Here is a 24,471-nt window from a genome sequence, read left to right as displayed (position 1 = left end):
TGTATAATGTGGGGGGGCACGGGGAGGGCTGTGCAACACAGAGAAGACAAGTAGTGATTCTACAGCATCTTACTACGCTGATGGACAGTGACTGTAATGGGGTTTGTGGGGGGGATTTGGTGAAGGGGGACCCTAGTAAACATAATATTCTTCATGTAATTGTAGATTAATGACAACAAAATAAATAAATTTAAAAAAAGCTGTAAATTACACAGAAAACAAATAGCAAACTGGCAGAAGTCCCTCCTTCATAGTAATTACTTTAAATGTGAATGTATTAAACTCTTTAATCAAAAGAGAGTGAGGAATGGATTTTTTTTAAATGATCCAACTAAATGCTGTCTACAAGACTCACGTTAGATCCAAATACATAAATAGGTTGAAAATGACAGGATGGGGAAAGATAGCGATGCACATAGTAACCAAAGACAGCTAGAATGGCTCTACAAGTATCAGTCAAAATAGAGTTTAAGCAAAAAACTGCTTTAAGAGACATAGAAAGACATTATATACTGATAAAAGGGTTGAGATAGGAAATATAACAATTATAAACATTTATGCTTCTAATAACCCTCAAAACATGGAAGCAAAATTGACAGAATTGAAGGGAATTCTATAGAAATAGTTGAAGACTTCAATACTCCACTTTCAATAACGGACAGACCAACCACACAATGACAAATAAGGAAATAAGGACATAAACACAATTGCCCAACTAGACTGAACAGACGCAGACAGAACACTCCACCCAGCAGCAGAAGAAATATTTTTCTCAAATGGACATAGGATATCTCCAGGATAGGCCATCTATTAGGCTACAAAAAAGTGGGGAAAGTGGGGGAATTACTACTGATTCTACAGAAATGGGAAAGATCATAAGAGAGCACCATGAACAATTACATGTCAACAGATTGGGTAACCTAGAAAGGACAAATTCCTAGAAACCAGAACCTCCCAGGCCTGAATCAGGAAGAGAGAGAACATCTAAATGCCCCTCTAACTACCTGTAAGGAGACTGAGTCCGTCACCAAAACATCTCCCAAGAGAAGCCCTGGTTTACATGGCTTTACTGGTAAATTGTATCAAACATTTAAAGAAGAACTTGTATCAATCCTTCTTAAACTCTTCCCAAAATACTGAAAAGGCAAGAAGTCCTAACTCATCTTGGGAGGCCAGCAGCACTCTGATACCAAAGGTACCTTTGCCAGAGCAAGACATGGTAAATACAGATTTCTGGAAGCACCTAACACACGTGAGAAACTTGTGACTGGATCATGTAGTCAACTTTCAGATTCCTGGGGTAAGGATTAGGATTCTTTTGTTTTACCCCAGTTGGAGGACAAGCAATCATGCTACACATTATGCAGGTTAGATTCCCAGAATGCCCAGAGATTCAAATGGATACCCACTGCACGGTCTTCAGATGTTGGTCAAAAATGTCATATGTGGCAACAAGCCCAACTCTGAAAAAGGCACGTGGAGGAGGCCACATAAACACTGAAGTATTTGGCATGGTAGGGGAAGACGTCTCACTGATTGCCCTGTGAACTGCAGTTGAAGATTTATGACAGATTAAAGGACTGCGGTGCATACTGACATGCAGGGTGGACCCTAAGCATCAAACTCGACAAGGACCAGCACTGCCTGTCTCTGGAGAAGCTTTTCAGACTTTGGAAAGAGTGACTAGCGGACAGCAGAAACTGTGTGCAATTGTAAATACATACAAAAAGTGAAATTGTAATTGAAAGAAAAAAAAAAGGATAGATGAAAGAAATAAGAGGGGATGTGAACTCAACAGTCCAAGCAGGTTTATTGCTGATCCTGAGAGGGCACCCTCTGTCCAGGCCAGCAGAACAAAGGAAAGGGGCCTCTAACAGGTCAAGGGGCTTTTTATGGCCAGGGTTTTTGGCAGGCTTTTTGAGGGGAGGATCAGGGGAAAGGTGGGCTTGGGGCTTGGGGCTTGCTGACGTGTCCTCTGGAGGATGCTTGTAGCCTAGGTAAGATGAAACCTAGCTCTCTCTGAGATGGTGGGTGGGCTTATTCGAAAGGTCCGGATTCTATCAGTAATTTTGGCTAACATAAGCACAGAACTAAGATTTGCTGATGGGAATTCTGAAGGATTCAACGCATTACCGTTTATGTCTGTCTGAACATTCCCGTGAAGGAGACTATCTGGAGTCCATAGCTTTAATTTACCCAATCTGTGTATACACACAGTGTGACTGCTGTATTCTAGCTGGGAAAACCCTATGCTAGCATATGCATCTACAAATGGATGTAATTAGAAAGACTGAGACAGAAAATGTGCGCGGGTTGGCAACAGACTTCCTTACGAAGTACATACACCTCACGCAGCAGGCACTTGGGCAGTTTTCCAAGAACCACAAGTCCGGCAGTAAAAAGAACTGGAAGATTTTATTAGGGGTCCTGCTGAAACTGAAACCACTGCTGATCAGAAACGGCTTGAAGTCGCTTACTCTGCAGAGCAGTGCTACCGTCAGGTTGGGGGAGAAGGTGCCTTATTGCGGAGGTCTTTTCTACCTGACTTTGTGGTTTTTTTAAATGGCATTGAAATTTAAGGTCAGCTCAATATAAAACTGTAAAGGTACCAGATATTTTCTCTATTTCAGGATTTCTGATGACATCAAAAGCCATGTTGAAGCAGCTTTAGTAAATTCTCTTTGCAGCGCTTCACAAAATTACCCTTTCACAAGTCATTTCATTGTGAAGTAGCTAGAGGCCAAATATTTTATGTCCAAATTCAATGTTAAATTAGTATCATTCGAAAGCAAAGAAAAACGATGTTGAAAAAGGTTTAAAGGAGATTGATTTCTTTCCAAACCATATTTATAGGCAAGTAATTACCACTTTTGGGCAAATGTTCAGATTTAATAAAACTGTTTTAAAGTCTTAGTACAGATGAACACTTAAGAATCAATGCGTGAGAAACACACTCACTGGTCCAAATTCAATAAGTGGACACGGAGAGAAAGAGTACAGCAGAGCGAGGCTTTAACGACGGTCCTGTACGATCGGGTGTCTGGTGGGCAGGCACACGTGGGGAGTTTGGCGCCAGTAATTTATCTCCTAGTACGTGAGTCCCTCCCCTGGTTCCTCATTGGCTGAGCACTACAGGGTTCACTCTCTTCCCAGGACGTCGCCTAAGCCAGTTATATCTTTCCTTTACAATTGTCTTAATTTTATTGGTAGGTTAAAAAAACTCAAACAGGCATCGCCAGGCCCTTATCAATTCCCCCACCCCCACTCTCAGCCCGAGCAGCTTCCACCACGTGGCCCTTTAATACCTTACTATTAAAATGTTTAAACATCCTAGTGGGAATAAATCACATTTAGGTTTTATACTCTTTCCTAACAAATGGGTATCTTATTCCATAACACATTTAACTTTTCCAAAGCTTCGCAAACAATCTCAAGGGACTCAGCTCACGGCTGCCTGGGTGTGAGGGTGAGGGAGGGATCACAAGGGGGGCACTTTGTGGTGACGATGCGACCTTTCTCCTGATGATAATGTTTTCATGAGCACACATACGTCAGAACACCAAACTAGCAAACTGCACACTTTAAACATGTGCAAGTGATTGTATATCAATTATGCCGCAATAAAGCTGTTAAAAAATATCCTCCATATTAAAAAAATAAATGAATGAAACGGTCCCTTACTGTTAGGCAGGAAAATAGATATGAGTGGGGTGGAAAGAGAGTAAGGCCAGCAAAGCCCACTAAAAAGACCCAGAGTTAATGAGTTAATCAAAGCTCAAAAAGCCAGGAGTAACTTGGCCTAGAATGTTCATACATTCCCCAGATAAAGGAGGCTACTTCGGCATAGCCCATGTCTTTGTTGTATTAATCGTGCAAGAACAGCTTATTTTTTAACTTTACCTATATCGTGTTTTTTGCCTTCCTTCATCCCTAATCAAGTAATTTGCAACCTGGGCAACTAATTTAACAAGCAGGCCCAGCTGTAAACAACATAATAAAAGGCAGAAAGGATTTCATCTTAAAGATTGCATTTTAATACCCAGGAAGTTAAGATTCTTTTTTTTTCTTCTTTGTTTTAAGAAGATTCTTAACTTACTCCTCAGCAATCAGACAATAAATCACTCAGCCCCCCTTGCAGGCTGGGCAGGAAGTCTTTTTTTGATCTGCTCCCAGGGCAAAGACGCAGGTTTCCCAGGAGAAATCAGAGCAGTAAATTCCTTGCGTTAAGTTGCTTTTAAATATTCAGAGAACACTTAACAAGTCTGCACCCCCCAGCCCTTAGTCACATTCCTGAAAAATCCTTAGAAGGGGGAACCCCCAACCTTTCGATGCGTTTCTCTAAGGTCGCCCGCACTTGGCAGGTAGACTCTCTCTCTTTCAATAAAACTTAGACCTTTCAAGGCGCATCTCCTGCCTGAGGTCGCCTGCTGAACTTTTTCTCTCTTTAAGTAACTTTAAATAAGACTTTTACTCTGCTTTACTACTGCACCTCTGCCCTTCGGTTCTTTGTTGCAGCGGGGACAAGGACCGAGGAAAGTGCACAACGCGCCCCCAACATTACTACGCTGCCGCTTCCGGGCAGCGTGGAAACTGGGAGGAAGAAGGTCGCCCCCCCCACCCCCCGGGCCCCCCACTCCCCCTCCAAGCCCAGCCCCCACCTGCCCCACCCCCACCCCGAGCCCTCTTCTCGGCAGTGCCGGGTGACGCCCTGCCGGCCAGGCGGAGAGCCCTCTAGGCCACCCCGCACCCTGGCCCGCTGGCGAGCGGGCGCGATTCCAGGGCTCAGGCCCTCCGGCCCGTCCAGCCCCGCTCGGGACGCGCGCCCCGGCCCGCGCGCACGCCCCCCTGCGCCTGCAACAGCAGTGCCAACGCGGGCTCCAGCAGCAGAGAGACGGCCGTGGGGACCGTCCTCGGGGCCGCGGGGGCCGCGGTGACCTGCCCGCCAGCCGATCTTGGAGTCGTGGTGACCGTCCTCCGAGCCATGGTGACCGGCCTGCCGGCGGGGCCCAAAAGCGGAAGCGTTTCTGGGCAGAAGATGCGAGGAGGCCGCTGCAACCGGCGAGAACAAGCGCGGGGAGGGCGTTCCGCCTTCGCCCCACCCAGCTCGGTCCTGTGCCCGCGGCCCGTCCCTCCCCGTCACGTAGGCGCGTCTCGACCACTGCGCGCTGCGAGCTGTCACCTGCCCCGCGTCCCCTTCGCTCTTCGCGCGCGGCCGAGAGTCGGTCTCCAGCCCAGCCCCGCGCGCACGAAGTGAGCTTCCCGCCGGGCCCGCGCCCCGCACCGCCAGGGCCAGCGTTGCCACCAGCCGGACCCCCAACCCTCTGCCCCGCGACAACGCTGCCCGACGGACGCTGCGGTTCAGCCGGGGCCCGGAGAGCAGCGCGCAGTGTTGGGGTGCGGGCTGGGCGGCCAGAGGAGGGAGCCAGGGGGAGGGGACCCGTCCTTCGCGGGGCTGGGCAGGACGCAGCCCCGGCACCGCTCCTGCGGGCTCCACCCCAGCGGTCTCTGGGACCTCGTCCGAAGCCCGCTCATCCCTAGGAGGGGCCAGGCTGCTGCTTCCTTTGGCCCCGGGAAGCTGTCCTCCCGTCGATCCACAGCGCAGCCACCCCCTTGCCCAGCCTTTATTTTTACCGGAAGTTTCTGGTAACCAGAGGTGGGGAGGTGACGCAGTTTCTCTTAGAAAGCCAGACTAACTGCTGCCGTGGGGGCAAGATGGCCACACAGTCTCTGGGGCTGGCATCCTCACAGCTCAGTTGAGGACAGCCATACCTCCTCCCCTCCCAGATGCCCCAAGAGCCACATAGGCACACTGTCAAGGGAGCCAGAATGGGAATACTGGGCAGGGCTGGGGGTGAGGGCACAGCTCTGGACTCCGCATCATCTGGTGTTTGTATACTCAGAAATCATGTCCAGATTTTTGCTACTTCCAAGATGTGGACAAGCCCCCTGTGCCTATGGGATTGTACTACCCAGCTTCCCTTTCCTTGTTGATTTAGAATAGTTCTTGGCATGCCAAGGACATAAAGAACATTTTGGAGGCACCTCTGAGGCTGCAGAGGAGAGGGTGACAGCTGATGAGTCAGTCAGTACTGGGGAAGGCCAGTCCTGCTGGGAAAGGACCCAGGGTGTGGGGTGCAAGACTCGGTGGCCCAGGGCTTCCTGTCCAGAGCAGCCTACCCTGGCATTGAGATGCAGGAAACTATCACCTCCAGGGCACCCATTCTCTGTGGGCGCCCAGAGCTACTCTGGGGACACTGCCCTCTGGGGTAAGTCCAGTGCTGGGAGTCCAGGCTGCCTGTGGCAGGCATGAGGGCTGGAATGGCGGCACCTGCCTGCCCCTTCCTCGGCCCTGGCCCGAGCTCCATCCTGTCCTGAGGCTTTGGGGGTCGAGGTAGAGGGATCCCCAAGGACAGGGACCCAGGGTGCTCTCCTGAGCCCCCTTTTAGGGACACCACCTACCCATCCCTTCCTCTGTCATCCTGTATCCTTCATGCGCATCCTGCTAGGGGTGGGCCATGTTACACTTTGCTGTGTGGTGTGGGTGCATGGTCAGCTGTCCTCCCCTTCAAGTTATCCTGGGCTGTCCCAGCAAAGTAGACCCACCCACTCCGGCCCTGGAGGTCATAAGGCCTGAGAGCCACGGACTCAGGGGAACCAAGGCAAGGGCCCATCTGGAGCCGCAGGCAGAGGACCATCAGTGGGGGGAGTATCAGGCCAAATGGGCCTTGGAGCCACCCCCAGTCTCGGCAGCTCCCCAGAGGGGACAGTCCCGCCCACGTCCTCAGCTGGCTCATTGGATGGTTGGTGGGACCCCTGCCTCCTGGCACGTGCTCCACAGGGGGTGCCCGCTTCCCACAGCTCACAGCAGACTGCAGCCCTGTCCTACCTTGGACCCCTCCTCTCCGTTCTCATAGCCCCAGACAGACCCCTGCTGGCACTGAGTCTCTCTCTAGAAAGACCTCCCCACCCCCACATTTCTGGAAGTCCCCCAAAGACACAACAGGAAACCGTGTGTGTCTGTTTTTATTTTGAAGGTGGGAGCACAGACCTGTCCCCACATTACAGGAGGGGACAGAAACATGGATACAAAAACTGGAAAATGAGATGGCACTGCCTCAACATAGTTTAAGGCCCTGTGTGTACCTCTATGTGCAAATGCTCGCTCACACTCACACGCTCACATGGCATACTTGACACAGGAATGGAGGCCAGACGCCAGACGCTACTCACAGCCTGCCTAAAATATTGCAGTTACATTTATTAAAAAAGTGTAAAACGGGAAGACCGTGCACAAGTGGCAACTTGGGACCCTGGCCCGGGGTGCTGGGGCAAGCTGAGCCCCTGCCCCCAGCACCATTGCCCTCCCATGTACCCGCGTTCACGTGGGCCTGCTCCTCCTTGGCGGGCCCCACAGGTGTGTGGACTGGGCTCCTGTCTAAATAGCACAAGGGCAGAATAAAACTCACAAGGTCTCCCCGGAGTCCACCCAAGGCCCCTCCAGGGCAGCCCCTGCCACGTGGGCAGGGACTCAGGAAGGGAAGTTCGGTGCATCAGGCCAAGGGGGCCTGCTGGGGAGTGACCCTTCAAAGCCACACAGGGCCTCCACCCCTGCCTCCGTCAGCCCCTTGGGGCAAGTGGAAGTTGTACTGGGGGTTGGGCAAGATGACCAGGATAAGAGCTGCATTTGGCTTTAGCGTTAAGGCTGGCACTGGGCAAGGGCTGCAGGAAAGGCCAGCGCCTCCCCAAGAGGAGCCTGTGCAGCTCCCGGGGCCCTCCTGCCGTTCTGCCTCTGTGGGTCCCCCTGTCCACAGTGGTCATGCTCGCTGGGTCTCCCTGCCTCCCTGGGGCTGGCTTAAAGTGCTGGGTGCCTGGGAGAGAGGGCTGCAGCTGGCCACTTTCTGCAAGCGATGCCCACGCTGCCTGCAAAGGGCTCCTATTTGAGGATATAGTTAATGAGCAGCTGAGATGCCAGGAACACGCAGAGCAGGAACCAGGACCGGGGGCTCTGCAGGAGGCCTGGGGCAGGTGCCCGCCTGGCTCGCGCCGCGGAGCTCCGCATGGCCGAGAGGTGCCTGCAAAGACGCAGCAGGGTGGCTGAGCCGGGGCCAGCCTGGACAGGACGGCATATCCTGCCCTCCAGGGGCGTGGGTGCGAACGGGGGTGCTCACTGAAGGGGGCCCAGGGCACAGAAGCTACATTAGGCTTCTTGGGGACACTTCTCAGGGAGGGGGTTTTAGGGCTGTGCGAGCCTCTCCACCCTCCCACCTCTGCCGTGATGGCCTGAGTTGTGTCCCCCCGTCCCCATCCCCACAGTCATATGTTGGAGTCCCGACCCCCCACACCTCAGAATGTGACTTTTCGGAGGTGGGATCCTTGCAGAAATGATTAAGGTAAAATGAGGTCACAGGGTGGCCCTGATCCTGTGACTGTCCTCATGAGAAGAGGAGGTCAGGACACAGACACACAGAGGGGTGACCAGGTAAGGACACGGAGAGGACGGTGTCCACATGCCCAGGAGAGGCTCAGGGGGCCGGCCCTGCCCGCCCCTGGATCTCAGCCTCTAGCCCCAGGCCTGGGAGAGAGGAAATGTCTGTGGTTTAAGCCCCCAGCTCTGTGGGGCCTTCCTGTGTTTGGCAGCCCCAGGAAGCACCCCTGCCTGCCCTGGACTCTCACATTATTCATGTCTGGACTGCTGCAGAAGCTTCGGGTGCTCTCCCAGCCACCTGCCCCACAGCAGGCTTTACCGTGGTGCCAGGCAGCTGCTCCCACCCCCCTGGCCCCTGGGCCCCCGGCATCACCGCTGCCACCTTGGGCGTCCTCATCTCAAAGTGCCCCTTCTCCCAGCAGCAGCCCTCCTGCGGCACCCATGGCTCTCAGTACCAATCTATGCTTTCCCCTCCCTGCCCACCTACCTCCTCCTCTAGGAAGCCCTCCCTGACCATGCAGGAGGTATTCTTTTCCCAGTCTTCCAGGGGCCAGCCTCCCTTTTGCTCGGCCCCACACCACCTCACACAGGAGCAGGTTATTAACACAATGTGAAAAATCTGTGTGTCAAGTCACAGGGCAGGGCCGGGGCCAGCGGAAGACCAGCCTCATTGCTGGCACACTAGGTACCAAACGCTCTCTGGGTGCCAGGCACAGAGCTCAGCCCTCTGTGCCATCTTTATCCTGGTCCAGGGGTGTTGCCACCCCATTTTAGAGGGGGAGACTGAGGCCTGGACAACCAGAGTCCCACTGCTGTGGCTTGTAGCTCAGAAGCTGGCTTTGGAGCAGAGCTGGAAAGGGCTCTGCTCACCCTGGCGTGTCTGCTGATGGAAGGGCCCAGGAGGCCTAGCGGCCTGCACCTGCTGGGGGCCACAGAGCACGGCTCCCAGCTCTCCCTGGTCACTGGCTTGCCTCCAGCCCGTCCTGAGGGTCCACGGTGCATGGGGCTGGGGGCACAGCCGTGTGCCTGGAGACACCCACAGGATGCCGCTGGCAGCATCCCTCCACCGCACCTGGCTCCGTGCCACCGTCACCACTGGGTCGTGTGCTGCTCTGGCTCACTGGGGGCTCTTACAGGCCCACACCTGGTCCAGTTCAGTGTTCACTAAGTGTCGCTAACTTGCCCACTCAAACAGAACTCCCGCCTGGCCCACCCCTCACAGAGGCCAGAACGCAGGCCTTTTCCTGTCCACTGTACAGCTAGACCCTTTCCAAGACGCGAGGGTTCTAGCTCCGAGTGACGTTCGAGACGTGGTCCTCCTGGGCTCCCTCCCACCTGGCTCTTGGCTCTCCTGAGCTCTCCGACATGAGCCCCTAGCCAGGGCCCAGGGCCTGGCCTACCTGTGGAGCTCCTGCTGGGCCTCCCGGATGGACAGGACCGCCTCGTGCACAGCCTGCAGCCACTGCACCTCCTTCCCACACCGAGGGCAAGGGCTCTCAATGCCTGGAACAGCCCGCAGAGGGCAGGGAGGAAGCGATGAGAGGTGCCAAGGGAAGTGCCGGGAGGGAACCCTCGGGGGTGGCTGGCCTCTAATAAGCCCTGGGAGATGGCAATGGCCCAGGTGGGGCTCCCGTGCTGCAAGGTGGGGACAAAGTCCTGTGGGCACCTATGCCCATGAGGGCAGTGGGCAGAAACAGAAGCAGAACCTGAGGGCCTGCCAGCCAAAGGAGGGGCCCTTGTCCTCAGAGTGCAGGGTCGGGGAGCTCCATGGGCCTAGGGACGCCCGCCCGGGACCCCCCTCCTGCCCAGAGGTGCAGGAGCTTCCTGGGACTCTGCCACCTGCTCCTCTGGCCCCCCCACCCTGCTTGGGGCCGGGCCCAGGAGGGTTCACCAGGAATGAAGTCCCCATCCCTGTCCTCCTCCTCATCTGAGAGCTCTGGACAGGACTCGGGCGTGGAGCCACTGCTCTCGGTGGTCTGGCTGTGGCCGGAGGGCTGGTCGCTGGCCTTGCGGAGCCGCCGATCTGGGCCAGGCCCCTGGAGAGGGAAGGGGCCTCAGTGGCCCGGAGCCCACCCATGCCCGCCGCCCCCTCAGCTGGCCTTGTGCTCCAGCTTGGCCTACAGGGAGCTGCCGGGGGTTCTGCTGGCCTTGGGGACCTGGTGGCACATTGATGCCAGGGGAGGAACTGATGGCCTCTGGGGTGCACAGGGGAGGCTTGACCCCTGGCCCTGGCATGTACTGCAGCAGTGGTGACAGACTGCTGGGCCCTTCTGTGGCAGGGCAAGCCCATGCAGAGGCCTGCCTTGTGGCTGCTGCGGGCTCCTGCCTATTTGTCCCGGGATGGGGCTGTGGACAGTTCCTGACATGAGCCGAGAGCTGAGGGGCCCGGTGCAGAGGGGCGTCAGGTGGGCACCTGGACGGGACTGGGACCATCAGGCCTGAGTCAGGGCTCAAGGGCTGTGGCACATGGGGAAGGGGAGGGGTGGGCCCCATGTGGGGGTCAGATACTGCGGTCCCTGCAGCTGGGCAGCCCTGCCCTGTCCCTGAGCACTGTGCTTCCGGCCATGAGCACAGGGGGCAGGTGCTGGTCAGCATGTGGAACCTGCAGCACGTGGGTGGGGTGTCACCCTTGGCTGCTGCCCATGTGGCACCGTGCCAGGGGACACTCCAGGCTCCCCTTGCAAGCCAGACCCTGGCATTTGTCTCAGGAGGCCTCCTTCCCCACCGCCCCTCACGCCTTCCCTCTGGCCCTCTGGGGAGGGCTGAGGCTGGTTTCTGTGTAATGTTGGCCCCTTCTACCTGAGCACACCCCCAGGTGTGCTGAGCCTCAGGTTCCCCATATGTAGAGTGGAATAATGTGCTACTAAGACTGCGGAGGGCAGCTTTGGGGAGCAGCAGACTAGGACCCAGTAGACCCAGGCACAGCGCCCTGCACATTGGGGTGCCCCTTGCTCAAACTGAGCTCCTGCAAATCCGGGCATTGTGGGTCTCATGCTGGGCAGGGCAGGAGACGAGGGGGCAGGGCCTCCTGCTGAGGGCTGCCGAGAGTGCAATAAGGCGGGGGGCAGAGAAGAGGGGCCAGGCGGCGGGAGTGAGGGTGGGGTGTTGGTCACACCTGCATCCTGACTGCTCCCTCCCGCCACTGAGGATGACTCCAGTAGGGCCTTGGGGAGCTGACCTGGTGTCTGGGCTCTGGGCTGCCCAGGAAGGAGGTCTGGGGGGCCATGGTCTCTCGCTGCAGGGTGTGCAGGACCCCGTCTTTCTCAAACTGGACGATGTCCTTCAGGGGATCCCAGGGGCTGCGGCTGGAGGGTCCAGAGGACATCTGTCAGCAGGGCAGTGGCCTTTGGGGGGAGGGGGCCCCATCCTGCCCAGCCCTTGGCCTCCCGGCGGTGGCCAGAGCCCCCCAGGAGTGCCTGTGTCCCGCACCCGGGTGTAGGGCCCATGGGAAAGGCTGGTAGCGGAGCCCCAGATCACCCTCCCACCCCATCATTCTCTCCTGGGAACAGGAGCCCCTTTTCTCTTCTTGGGCCCGGATGGTTGGGGCAGTCTGCTGGTCCAGTCCACCACAGGCCTGGGCCGATGTCCACCAGCGCTCACTTCTCATATCGGTAGTGCCACTCCTGGGTGGCAGGGTCCAGGTGGAACAGCCGTGGCTTCCAGGGGGTGAGGCTCTGCTGGCGCTCCCGGGTCTGCTGCCTCTGTGCATCCTCCAGTGAGAACTTCTCCTGCGTGGCCTTGTGCTGGTCCCCCTCGGCGATGGCCCTGGTGACATGCTGCCAGAGCCTGTGAGCAGGGCATCTGCTCTGAGCTGGGGACCCGGGCAGCCTGCCCCCTTGGCACTAGAGGGGAGGCTTGGTGCAACCTCCACTTGATTGCTTCCAGTGACAGGGAGCTCACTGCCCCTCGAGGTGCTGTTTGTTCACCATGAGACGGTTTCCCATGCTGAGCTCACACTGCCCGCCAGCAGGGAGCTGCCGGTCACCTGCTGGTGGTGACAGGCCCCGGAGCCTGCTCCTCCCCAGGCCCCAGCAGGACTCATCTACCAAGAGGCATCCACCCTCCCTGCCAGGGACACCCTGAGGACATGCTCAGAGCAGCGTAACTGTGCCAACCTGTGAAGCAGCTGCCCATCCGGCCACACCCAGGTGGCTCAGGAGGGTCTGGTGGGTGCCAGGTGGGCTCACCTCTCTGACTCCAGCTCTGTCTGCTCCTTGAACAGCACCGTGTGCCGCTTCAGCCTCTGCCCGCGGACCTCCCCACTCGGGTTCCAGAAGAGCTCGGTGCTTCCTCTGCCCTCCTCCTTGATAAACACCTCCCTGTCCTGCCCCGGATGGCCCAGGCGGGGTCAGAGGTGCCAGGCCCACGGCCACCCCCCGACCAGGGGACAGCCTGCACTTCCAAGGGCAGCCTCTCACCCAGTGTCCAGTGAGACGTGCCAGGACCTCCTCTCCTGATGCAATCTTCCCCGAGACCTGGTTGATGTTCATGGTGCCCCCAAAGAAAGGCTGTGGGGACACACCCAAGAGGGTTGCTGTGAGGGCTGGCAGCTGCTCCATGGACCCTGGCACCCCTAGTGAGCAAGGGAGGAGGAGGAGGCTCCTTCCTCGTGGGGGTGCAGCTCCCAGTCCCCAGTGCCCGGGAGGCTGGCAGGACAGTCCCCGAAGCTTCCAGTGGCCACGCCCACCTGATGTCTCAGTCCGAGCCCAAGGATGCAGGGTTCCCACCAGTCCCACCCCGTGCCCCCTGGTGGGGAAGGGGCCTGGGCCTGTCCTGACTCTGCTGTGTGGCCCCTGCCCCTCTCTGGGCTCTGGCTGTACCACAGACTGCCAAGAGCTGCTCTCCCAATGTGCACCTGCCCAAGAAACCATCCCTGGGGAGTGAAGAGGGTGGGAGGGTCCCCCGAGGCCCGCTCCCCCCCGTCCCTCCAGGGCCCTCAGGTGGGCCGAGGGGGCTGCGGCCAGCACTACCTTGAGCTTGAATTCCAGCTCAGCCTGTAAGTTGTTCTTCTCACACTCGACGGTCACTCTGCCACCCAGCTCCATGGTCATGGTGCCATAGAGGATTCCTGAAACACAGCAGTGTTGGCCCAGGGGCTGCCAGGCTGCCGGGCCCCTGCTGCACCCAGCGACAGCGGCCCCCAAGAGGCCTGTGTCAGGCCCTGGGAGAGCGCGGAGGGGAGTGAGAAAGGAGGTGTGAGGCCGGGCAGAGGGGCTCGTCCGGGGAGGGGATCCCTGGCCGGCCTGATTCTCAGCGACTCTCTGCCCCTGGGCCTTGGCCCCTGCCGGCTGCTCTGCTCAGGAGATACCCTGTCTTCTCTGGGTGACCGCCTCCAGGACTGCCCTGCTCCGGGGTCCAGGAGTCACTGCCCCCTGACACTCATCACGGTCTGTCACTGGCTGTCCCGACTCCTGTCTCCCCTGGACAGGCCCAGCATATGTTTAAAAATTAACACATACATGTTTTTATGAATGAATGAATGAATGAATGAGTCTTCATTTCTAGCCATACGGACTTATGCTCACTGAAGAGAAAAACTATTCCCACCCTAAAACACTTAGAAATGTGAGATAAAATGTCTTTCAAAAATGTAAATGAAAAAAAAAAGACGAGCCAATCGAAATACCAAGAAGGCTGAGAACACCCCCAAATCCCTCCCGCACACCCGACGGGAGAGCTCTGTGGGGGGTGGGGGCTGCTCTGGGGGCACCCAGGGCTCCCCCCCTCATCAAGGGAGGAAAGCGGCCGCAGGGCGAGTGGGCAGGGGCCCCGGCGCTCTCCCCAGGCTTGGGGCTCCGAGAGGGACCCGAGGCCTCTGATGACACCAGGTTTTATAGTTTTGCCTTGGAATCGGGTAAATCTTTCTTTTACACAGTTCTCAGAAAATGAAATTAGAAAAGCAGTTCCTTAAAATCAACAAGAAAATGAAACAGAAGATGGCACGGGGACCCTCGGAGTGGCCTAGTCTCAGAGGGGAACTATCCCGCGACTTTTGCATCCCAGGGAGGTATGATCACGAAGGAACAATGGCCAAACACGAAGCCACTGCCCTCCGTCCCCACCAGGCCGCTGGTGGCGTCGGCCAGAGGTGTGACTGCAGGACGCGTGTGGGGCAGGACAAAAGTCATCACGAACATCCTAAGTCACTGGAAAAGGGGCTTTTTGGCACGTGGGGGAAGGGCCTTTCACATGTCAGGTCAGTAGGTTCAGCACAAACCCACCATCTGGAATCTGGATTGGAAGCATCAGCATTAAGTCGATCTATTTTAATCTTAAAAAAAACAAACACATCTAGGTTTACCTTACTCGGAAACCCTAGAAAGAATGACCGAACCGACTTGTAAGAAACACTGGCCTGCAGACTGTGGGGACTAAATACCGCTTCCCACTGAAACGAACCTGGGATTTCCTGGGAAAATGGCCAGTTTGGGATCTAGGGCAGGAGATGTCAAGGTTCCGTGGAGTCAACCCAGAAGGAAGCAGATACTAGGGGTCTGTGGAAGGGACCCTGGGGCCCATCGGATGGCTCCGCTGGCCAGCGAGGACACGAGTGCCCGTGGGGCACCGACTGAGAAGTTCTGGGACAATCGTATGTGTTCTGATCAAGTGGCACTTAAAGCAGCCACAGCCTCACCAAGAATCACCTTCGGAGGACACCAGGGGAAAAACTCACTATTTTGAAAAGAGAAAAAAAATCTGGCATTTATCCAATATGTACTGAACCCACTGGGTGACCATGTAGTGGGGGGAAGTTTTCTTTACAGAAGCTCTCTGCTGGTTAAATGCAGAGGGGCTTCACCACCTCGCAATGCCGGACCAATCAGCAGATCCAGGCACTGAGAAGCGGTGCCCACTAACATCATAAATACAGAGACAGTCCAACATTGTGTGCGCGGTGACAGAAAGACATGAAGCCACCCTTCAAGCGTCTTGTTGAAACCCTGCCTGAAAGTGGTCACACCTCTAGAGAGAGGAGGTCAGCTTCCAGTTTACAGGAAACACCCGGGACAGAGGAATGCATCCAATTACTCCACAGAACAAGCTGATAAATGCAGCCTGGGGGAAATGCTACAAGGAAATGGCCTCGATTTTTCAACAAACTCATTGCCAGGAAAAAAGAAAAGGTAGCAGAGACGTAAAGAAGATCTAAGACGTATAATAACCAAAGTATGAACCTTATTTGGACTCCTGCTCAAACAGATGAGTTGCACCACATGTGTGTATGTAGGCAGAAAAACATACATGCACATGTGACGGTCAGGGAACTTTCAAAACTGACATATCTGCTGATGTTAAGGAAAGAGCCTTGATTTTTTTTTTTTGGTCTGATAGTATCGTGATTATGGTTAAGAAGAGGAATCTTTATCTTTAGTGATAAACAATGAATCACACAGACGACATGATGGCTGAAAGTCGCTGGTACCCATCAGCTGGCAGAGTGTGCAGCATTCAGAGGGAGAAGACTGGTGGTGTGCTGTGCTGTGGGTGCAGGGGGCCCATCGTGCTTTCATATGTTTGGAGTTTTCCAGAATAAAACCTTGAAACAAATGCTGTTCTAAGGCATTGATGCACAGATGACTATGCAAGAAAATAAGATAAATCCCCTAGAGAAAGACCAAACAAGAAGGAGGAAGGATGAGGGGGAGGGGGAAGGACAAGGGGCACAGCTGCCCCGCTGAGCAGACAGGGCTTTTGTTGGCATGAGACCCTGGTCTCCAAGGTTCCCGTGGGGAGCAGGAGAGAGGGGCTGGGGCCACAGCAACAGGCAAGTGTGTTCTGAGATATTCCCACAAAGCCAGGATTCACAGAGCTACACCCCCAGCAAAGGGAGGGTCAAGGAGACATTTGAATCAGGCAGGACTCTAGGGGATACAAATTAAAATCCCCTCCCCATGGATTTGTAAGGGGAGTCTGGAATTCAAATCGACATTTCCTGGTTGGCCCAGAAACGATCTGTTATACAGGAGTGGCAGGAAATCCCCCAGCGGAATTAGAATCCCAAAGTCTTAATATATACAGTCCTCCACTGAACAAATATTTATTGGGCATCGGCTAAGGCTCTGGGCAAGGGAGACATACAGCAAACTGGTGAGAACATTAGAATTACCAGAGAATATGAAACAATTTTGCATACAGTGATTACAGATTTATAAGAAGGAATTGCAAACACGGTCAGGGAACAGGTACAAGTATAAAAGAACAGGCAGGTATGAAATGGACCTAAGTAGAACTCTCAGGAAAAAAAAAATCTGAAACACTGAAATAGAACTCAGTGGATGAGTTAATATCAGTTAATCAGAGTTGAAAGTAGGTCGAAATAAATGATCTAGAAAGCAAAGAGATGCAGATATGACATGAATAGAATGTGATGGCTTAACCTGTATCTTGTTGGGATTCTAGGGAAAAAAATGAAGAAATTAGGGTGAAGCAGGATTAACAAAATAATTGCTTAAAAGTGTTCAGACTTGATCAAAGCCATGAAAGCTCAGATTTTAAACGTGCAAACAAACAAAACCCCTCAAACAGCAAAAATAAAAAAAGTATGGAGGAATCTTAAATGCATACTGCTAAGTGAAAGAAGCCCGTTGGAACAGGCCACATACTGTGTGATCCCAACACTGGGACATTCTGGAAAAGGCAAAATGATGGAGACAGTGAAGATCCGCGGTTACCAGGGCTTGGGAAGAGGGGAAGGGATAGAGGGGTGAATTCATCCATTGACATCTAACCATAAGAGACTTTCAGGGCGGCCAAACTACTCTGCATGTAACTGTAATGGCAGAAAAACAACATTATGCATTTGTCCAAACCCACAGAATATATAGCGCAAATAGTGAACCCTAATGTAAACTCTGGACTTTAGTTAATAATAATGCATCACTATTGGCTCATTGATTGTAACAAATGGGTGACACCAGTGTGAAAGGTTGATCGTCGGCGTCGGGGGATCTGTGTTTGCATGTTGGGGGAGAGGGAAGCGCATGGGAACTCTGTACTTTCTGCTCAATTTTTGGGTAAACCTAAAACCCCTGTAAAAAATAAGGCCTATTAATTTAAAAATTAAAAAAAGAAAGAAAAAATCCAAACCTTGACATACTATAGTAAGATTGCAGAACAAGATCTTGGAAGCAGCTACACAGAAAAGTGGATTGTGTAACAAACAGGCGCTGACAGATGATTAATCACCAGCCAGAAGGTGATAAAATGTCTTCAAAGAGGACAGAAGAATAACAACCTGCCTGGAACTCCACACCCAGTTAGAAAGTCATTAAAAAGTCATTAATGAACAAACAAGGACCAGAGGTTTCCATTGGGGAGCCAGCCTGGGCTCTGCCCTTGGGGTGGGGGTAGCATGACCTCTCACCTTTGCAGTGGGCATAGGGCATGGTGAGGGTGTAATCCTCTGCCCAGTTCAGGAATGTGAGTGTGGCCTTGCCGTCCAGCAGAGCTGACAGTGAGTTCCCTGCAGAGTTGGGACAGTGAGACCAGTTAGTGGACACGGCCCTTGGAACCCAGGGGCCCACCCGCTATGTCACAGGGTCTGGGCCCCCTTCCAGCAGGTGGAAACTGGCCAAGGAGGTACTTAACTGGAGGCTGCAAACCTCCTCAGACTCGCCTGAGTCCCTGCTCTGATTTTAAACACCCCTGTAGCGGAGGGTACAGCCCATCCCGGGCTGAGAGTCCCAGCCACAGCCAGTGGTGGGTGCCTAGGGGTGGGAAAGGTGGGCCGAACCTGTACGCCCTTTGTAGACGGGTGGGCACATGGCCCTGCCCGCCGAGGAAAAGGATAAAAAAGCTGTACCTGATGGAGAAATGGAAACCCACTTTGGGAGCACCCACCGTGCTGGGTGCTAAGTGGTGCTGCCCGGCAGAACTTGCCTGGGTAACAGAAATGTTCTGCCCTGTGTTGACACGGTGGCCACCAGCCACATGTGGCTACTGAGCAGTTGCGGTGTGGCTAGTACAACCGAGGGGCTGCATTTTAAGTTTTATTTTATTTTGATCAATTTAAAGCACCCCATGTGGCTAGTGGTAGAGTTGGACAGCTCAGCTCTGGACACAGCTTTTTATGCAGCTCCCTTCCCATGATCCTCGCTGCACTCCCGCGGACGGTGCCCACTCTACCGCTGGGGAAGCCGGGCGTGGGAGGGGCTCTGCCTGACTGACGGATCTGAGCCCTTTACCACCCCGTGGCCCCTGACCAGGAGAGGTGGGGAGGGGCATACACACGGCCACCTGGTAAGGTCTGGGGAGCACTGAATCCAGGAGCCCAGTCCTCCCCCATCTCCCAGGCCCTGGGGAGAGGAGAGTCCCTCTCACCGTAAAACCGGGACTTGGCAGTGACGCTGCCACTGATGCAGAAGCCGTCCTTCCGGTTGCTGACGTGGAAGGCAGACACAGGCGGGTGGTGGGACACCTGCGGGCAAAGAGGCGGCTCCCAGAATGGCCCCAGCATTCCCAGCAGCCTCGCAGAGTCAAGAACCTGACCTCCCAGAGAGAACCCGGCCTGTCCTTCCAAATCCAAGACTGGCCGTGGGGACGTTCCAGGCTCTCACTCCCATGCTCAGGCGGCTAGGCCTGAGTCACGGGGCCTGGGGGCAGACAGGGATCCCTGCGTCACCGCAGAGTGCCCCCAGGAAAACAGGATGCGTGACCCCATCCTTAAGGAAACACTAAGGCTGAATCCTGGGGGAATCCCAGCCGGCAGCAGTGAGGCCAGGGGCCACCGAGAAACATGCCCTGCGGCCAGACCCACCCTTGCCCACTGCCCCCTGCCGCCCGCAGAGCCCAGGTCCGTTCTGGGCGGGGCAGGGGGCCCTTGCCTGCTCTGCAATGTAGAAGGTGCGGCTGTTGGTCTGAGGGTGGGCCCAGCAGCAGCGGAAGGTCTCCCCCAAGATGGGGTTGTACGGCTTCTTGATCCCCTGCAGGCAATGAATGGGGAGCCTTGGGTGAGGGACGGGGCAGGGTGCATGTGGACCGAGGACGGCTTGGGGGGCTGCCCGCTGCCCACAGCCCTGGGCACCGCCGGGAGGAGGTCTCTAGAAGGGACAGCCTGGTGTGCTGCCAGCGTCGGGGAATGGCACCCCACTTCTGCTTTGGGAAGACCATACTTTGCCTGTGGCCTATATATTCTGCGGGGCAGCCTGAGGTGTCTTGTCTGCATCTAGGCTCTGGGGGTGCCCCAGGCCCCAGCCAGGTCACAGTCTCCTTGGATGCTGAATGCAGACAATGCACAAACCGCTGAACCCCCTAGCGGCTTCCAGCGGCCCCACTCTGCTTCAGCCACACCTGCCAGCTTTCTGCTCCCCCAAACAGCTCGTACTTGTCCCTAGTGCAGGGGGAGTGAGCTCTCCATCTGGGGAGCCCTCCTTCTGGGTCTCCATGTGGTCCAGTGCAGACCCCCAGTTGGTCTGTAGTAGCCCCGGGCCACCCCCTTCACGCCACCCCCGGATCCGGGTCACATCTGGATGTCTGTGCGTGTCGGCCCTGCGCTGGAGGCTATGGGCTCCTTGGGCAATGTGTGCCCATGGAGTGGCCTTGTGCAGCGCCTGCCCCAGCCTTTCAGAGACAGCAGCCCCGTCAGCCCCTCTGCCAAGCTGCCCAGACCCGTGTCTGAGCTGACCCTGTGGTGCACCACTGTGCTGTCTTGGATGGCCTTCTGGGTGGAGCCTCCTCCTCTGAGAAGTCCTCCCAGAGTGCCAGGGGAACCAGGTGAATTCAGGAGACCTGACTCACTCCCAACCTGCTGTGGGACCCTGAGGCTGTCCCTTCCCCTTCCTGGGCCTCAGTTTCCCCACCTGCACAAGAGGTGGAACCAAAATGCCAGGGCCCTAAGATGGGGTCAGGGAGCGGCATGCTCTCCTGTCACTATAACCAGAGCAGCCCTGTGCTCATCTGAACCCGGGTTTTGAGTTCTCAAAAGGGTACCAAAAGCTCCTTGAGGTCTGGGGCTGAAAGCCCCTTTCCGGGCCCTATTGTGTGAAGCAACTATTCCTCTGAGGTGTGGAGGGGTCCAGCTCGGGCCCTTCAGGCCTGCCCAGGGGGTCCCTGGGTGGGAAGTCAGAGCCCCAGGCCCCATCTCTGAGGACCTGGGGGCCACGGTGGGGATGGTCAGGGCCCTTCAAGGCCGTGTGGGGTAGGGGATGGCCCTGGGCCTGGGGGGTGGCCCCTGCGGATCTCACCTTGGGCTTCTTATAGAAGCCGGACAGGTACCACCGCAGCACGAGCTTCATGCGGCTGTAGGCGTCGTCCTCCAGCACTGCCCTGCGACGGGGAGACGGCCCTCACTCCCGGCCGGCCCTGCCGCCCCCTCCCTCTCTCTGCCCCTCCCTCCTTCCCACCCAAGCATCACACACTCATGTGGAAACGCTCTGCTCCTCCACGCTGCCCAGGCCTGAAGTGGAGGGCGTTCCCCGCTTCCCCCAGGAAGGGGTCCTCCGCCTAGCCAGAGAACCCCAGGGGTCCCGACACTGCTGGCTGGAGGCTAGCGTGGTGCCCAGCCTCCACAGGCCCCTCACCTCTCCCTCCGCGTGGCCCCTTCCTGGCCTGCTGCGGTCAGCTTCAGTGCACAATGCCAGGGCACAGGACTCGGACCACAGAGGGTGCTTTAGGCTGACCCATGCTCAACCTTGACCTTCATGGCCCCAGCCCTGACCTTGGAGACTGGGACGCCTGAGAGGCTGAGCTGCAGGGACAGTGGACCCTCTGGAAATCGCGGTGGGGTGTGCAGGGGCTGAGGGAGGAGGGGCGCACGCAGGTGTGTGGGGCTCCCCCAGCCCACTCACCTGGAGAGCAGGTCGGCGTGGTAATAGTAGTCGGAGAGCTTGTCGAGGAAGGAGCGGGGCTCCAGGACGAAGGTGGGCAGCACCACGCGGGACAGGTCCATGCCGGGCCGCAGCTGCTTCAGCAGCACCCACATCAGGCTCTTGTTCTCCTCGGACACCGTCTCCACCTGGGATGCCTGGCCCAGCTGCCAGCAGAGGGCAGTGGTCAGACAGACCCCAGCTCCGTGCTGCCCCGGGGAACTGGGGTCGCGGGGGGCAGGACAGGGCAGCTGGTTCTGGCTGCATGCCCCCTCCCTGACCTGGTCAGCAGTGCCTGTCTTGGCCCTATCTGACCCCTGCCCTTCCCTGCACATGGCCCTGCCCCAGCCCGAGGGGCAGCCACTGGCCCAGGCCAGCTCACACATGCTTCCATTCCTGGCCAGCCTGGGCCCTCCCCTCCATCTGCGCAGAGCCCCACTCCGGGAGTCCAGGGCGCAGCCTCCCTTGGCCTGAATGCGGAAACCCATCTGTGGACTCTGCATGACTGTGCTGTGCCAGGAGGCACCCCAAGAGTGGGAGACCCTCCCAGCCCATTCAATCTTCACCACACAGCAGGAGGGGTGCCAGGGATTTGGGGCTGCACCTCCTTTAGCAAGCGGCCCTCACTTGCCCAGGGTCACATGCTGGGGGCTGACCTGGACACCCCTCCTGCCTCTCCTGAGACGTCTTCTCTCACCAAACACCTGCCACGGACAGACTGAGCCTCGGGACTGTGGGCTTTGCCTCTTTGGGTCTGGGCAGTGGGGTGGGGAGGCCCCATGCCCTGCTGTACACCGACCAATACACCCTTAGGCAGGCAGAATGACCTCAGAAAAGGTCACAGAGGTGTGGCCAGCTCCTCAGGGTGCTCACAGGACAGGGCTGTCTAGCGGGAAGTCCCATAAACTGCATAGCCTGGGTGGACGCCAAGCCCACCTCCCCTCCCTGGGGACCCCACCATCTTCCTGCTATCACTGCTGGGCGCTTTGGGCCTGGGGTGTACCTGGACTTGGCTGGGGATCCCCCCCACATGCCTGCCTCTGAGCCCCTGCAGAAGCCCTAAGCTGCACTTGGGTGGAGGGCCTGAGGCTGCAGGTGCGCCCCTTCCTTCTCCCTGGACCACCTCCTGGCAGCAGCCCAGGGCACTCACACTGTGGTGGCCCTGATTTACAGAGGGGACAAGGCCTTGCCCAAGGTCACACTGGTGTGAAGTGGGGCAGGATCTGAACTCAAGACTGTGTATGTTCTTGTGCAGGATGGCAGATGCCCCAGGGAAACAGCAGAATTGGGTGCCAGCAGCCAGCCCAGCCTGCTGGGCTGTCTTAGACAAGCCGTGTGCCTCTCTGTGCATGCACAGCTGGCCTGAGGCCTAGTGGTACCTTCCTGGACAGTACTCCTGGGCACCCAGGGGATTGGCATCCCTGGAGGAGGAGCCACTCCTGGCTCCCGTGAGGGTCCTGGCCAGTGAGCAGCCTGCAGAGCCCTGGGCCTCAATTTCCAAGGCAGCCTCAGGGCTCACCCAGGCAGCTGCCATGGCCGGAAGCCCTGCCCCCTCCTCCCCACCGAGCACCTTCACAGATGTCACCACCGTCCCCGCTCCTGACGCAGAGGCCGCCCTCTCACTCCCGCTGCACCTCTCAGCGCAGCTGCCCCCACCACCTCTGCGCTCTGGGCTCCCTGCTCCTGCCTCGCCTCCCTGGGCTCCTCTGCGTTTGTGCGCGGCCTCTGAAGGCGGGGCTGCGTGCCCCCTGCCCTAAGGTCCAGCTGCTCTGGGGCAGCAGCGTCTCCCCTGGATGTGCAAACTCCCAGCCGCCCGCCCCCTCTCCCAGCATGCCCATCTTGTCCTGGCCCCGAGGTCTGGCTGGAACCAGCCTGCCCACCTCTGGAAGCGTCCTGAACCCCCACTTCTCCCTGGTCTATCTCTACTTGGGTACCAGGTGCCTTTGGCTTCCTCCGGACAGCGGCTCCTCCCTAGAGGGTCCCGGCTTCTGCCTCTGCCCCTGGGCTGCCCCAAAGCCTCACCTGATCCTAACCCACAATCCCCCATGGCTTCCCCAACACCCTCAGCCCGCCCATGTCCAGGAGGTGCCGCCTCTGCCCTGGGAAGGGGTGGGGGCAGGCGACAGCCGGGGCTCCAGGCGGCGGGGACCCTCACCTCCCCCAGCTCCTCCAGGCACTGCTGCACGTATGTGGTCCCTCTGTGCCCCGGCTGCCCCAGGGGCTCCGGCGGGTCACCCCCACTCTCCGCGGTCTTCTGGCCGAGGTCCTGGGCCTCACTATCAGACTCGTCGGCGTTCTCTCTCTCCGACTTGTCAGAGAAAGCGTCGTTCTCCAGGGAGCACCCATTCAGTCTGGAGGCAGGTGGTGCGGTGGGCCCCCGGAACAGGGGAGACCTGGGACCCCGCCCCGGGCGCCCCTCATGCTCCCTGGGTTTAATGGCCTCAGCAGCTGGCATTTGCCACTCTTGCCCAGCTTACACATGAAGAAGCCGAGGCCCCTGGCGCACTGCGGTGAAGAGGCCCGCCTCCTGCTGAGGCCCGGTGCCCGACCTCTACGGCCTTTGCCCCCCAGCCCCCAGCCTCCCCAGGCACAAGAGGACCTGGCGTGTTAGTAGTGTGACAGCCAGGGACCCCAGCAGGTGGGAGGCCCGGCCCCTCCCCCCACACCCTGCTCACGGGCACAGGTCCTGGTCGGGGTTGGTGGCCATGATGGGCAGCCCGCAGAGCGACGGGGGCGATGCATCGGGTGAGGACCCGGGCTCCCCGGCACGGTCCTGCTTGCACGCACTGAGTCGCAGGAGGCTGGAGCAGCAGAGTGCCAGCTCCAGGGCATCCAGCCAGCAGCGGCCTGGGTGGGCGGGTGTGGGTGAGCCAGGAGGTGCCCAGTGAATGCCAGGCGCCCCCGCCCTCTGCCAGGAAGCAGGGCATCCTGCTCCCCACTTCCTCACCAAGGAATCCCCCCCACCTCCACAGGGGAGCCCACCCCATTTCCCTGCCCCCAGGAGCAGCCCCAACCCCAAGAGTCCCACGGACAAGGGCTTAGCCAGAGGCCCTGAAGAGGGAGAGAGGCCCTTCAGAGTGGCCTAAAGGGTGCTCGCAGCTCTTATCCTGTGCCATGTTACAGACACAGCGCTGAGGCCCAGGACAGTTCAGTGACCCCTTCAAGGTCACACCCTAGCAAGACTCAGAGCCCAGATCCCACTGCAACAGGTCCCAGCATGTAGGGTGGGGAGAGAGCCCCTGC

At 57.1% G+C, this 24,471-nt stretch overlaps 2 protein-coding genes and 1 pseudogene across 9 annotated transcripts in view; 1 reads left to right on the top strand and 2 right to left on the bottom strand.

Annotated features, from left to right (window-relative positions):
- Positions 1–6,866, bottom strand: part of LOC108386167 (uncharacterized) — a 36,694-nt gene extending 29,828 nt beyond the window's left edge. For 2 of the 3 annotated variants that reach the window (XM_073217314.1, XM_073217313.1), the window contains exon 1: positions 4,936–5,171. In XM_073217314.1, the coding sequence (XP_073073415.1) occupies positions 4,936–4,983 (48 nt within the window). In that variant the 5' untranslated portion in view covers positions 4,984–5,171. The other variant, XM_073217315.1, reaches the window with a different exon arrangement.
- Positions 889–4,589, top strand: LOC140844323 (twinfilin-1 pseudogene; annotated as a pseudogene).
- A 139-nt stretch (positions 6,867–7,005) lies between the features above and the next one.
- Positions 7,006–24,471, bottom strand: part of OSBPL5 (oxysterol binding protein like 5) — a 56,430-nt gene continuing 38,964 nt past the window's right edge. For all 6 annotated transcript variants that reach the window (XM_037011453.2, XM_037011452.2, XM_073217309.1 and 3 more), the window contains exons 8-22: positions 23,904–24,075; positions 23,384–23,579; positions 21,211–21,395; positions 20,608–20,689; positions 19,249–19,347; positions 18,746–18,842; positions 17,790–17,888; positions 13,396–13,493; positions 12,844–12,933; positions 12,613–12,749; positions 12,026–12,211; positions 11,604–11,730; positions 10,317–10,461; positions 9,826–9,928; positions 7,006–8,072 (exon numbers count right to left, since the gene is read on the bottom strand). In XM_037011453.2, the coding sequence (XP_036867348.1) occupies positions 7,934–8,072; positions 9,826–9,928; positions 10,317–10,461; positions 11,604–11,730; positions 12,026–12,211; positions 12,613–12,749; positions 12,844–12,933; positions 13,396–13,493; positions 17,790–17,888; positions 18,746–18,842; positions 19,249–19,347; positions 20,608–20,689; positions 21,211–21,395; positions 23,384–23,579; positions 23,904–24,075 (1,955 nt within the window). In that variant the 3' untranslated portion in view covers positions 7,006–7,933. The remainder of the gene's footprint in view (positions 8,073–9,825; positions 9,929–10,316; positions 10,462–11,603; positions 11,731–12,025; positions 12,212–12,612; positions 12,750–12,843; positions 12,934–13,395; positions 13,494–17,789; positions 17,889–18,745; positions 18,843–19,248; positions 19,348–20,607; positions 20,690–21,210; positions 21,396–23,383; positions 23,580–23,903; positions 24,076–24,471) is intronic.

This window comes from Manis javanica, chromosome 11 (assembly GCF_040802235.1).
Source record: "Manis javanica isolate MJ-LG chromosome 11, MJ_LKY, whole genome shotgun sequence".
NCBI lineage: Eukaryota > Metazoa > Chordata > Mammalia > Pholidota > Manidae > Manis > Manis javanica.
The sequence above is the reverse complement of the archived record's forward strand: the minus strand, read 5'-3'. Positions and strand labels throughout refer to the sequence as shown.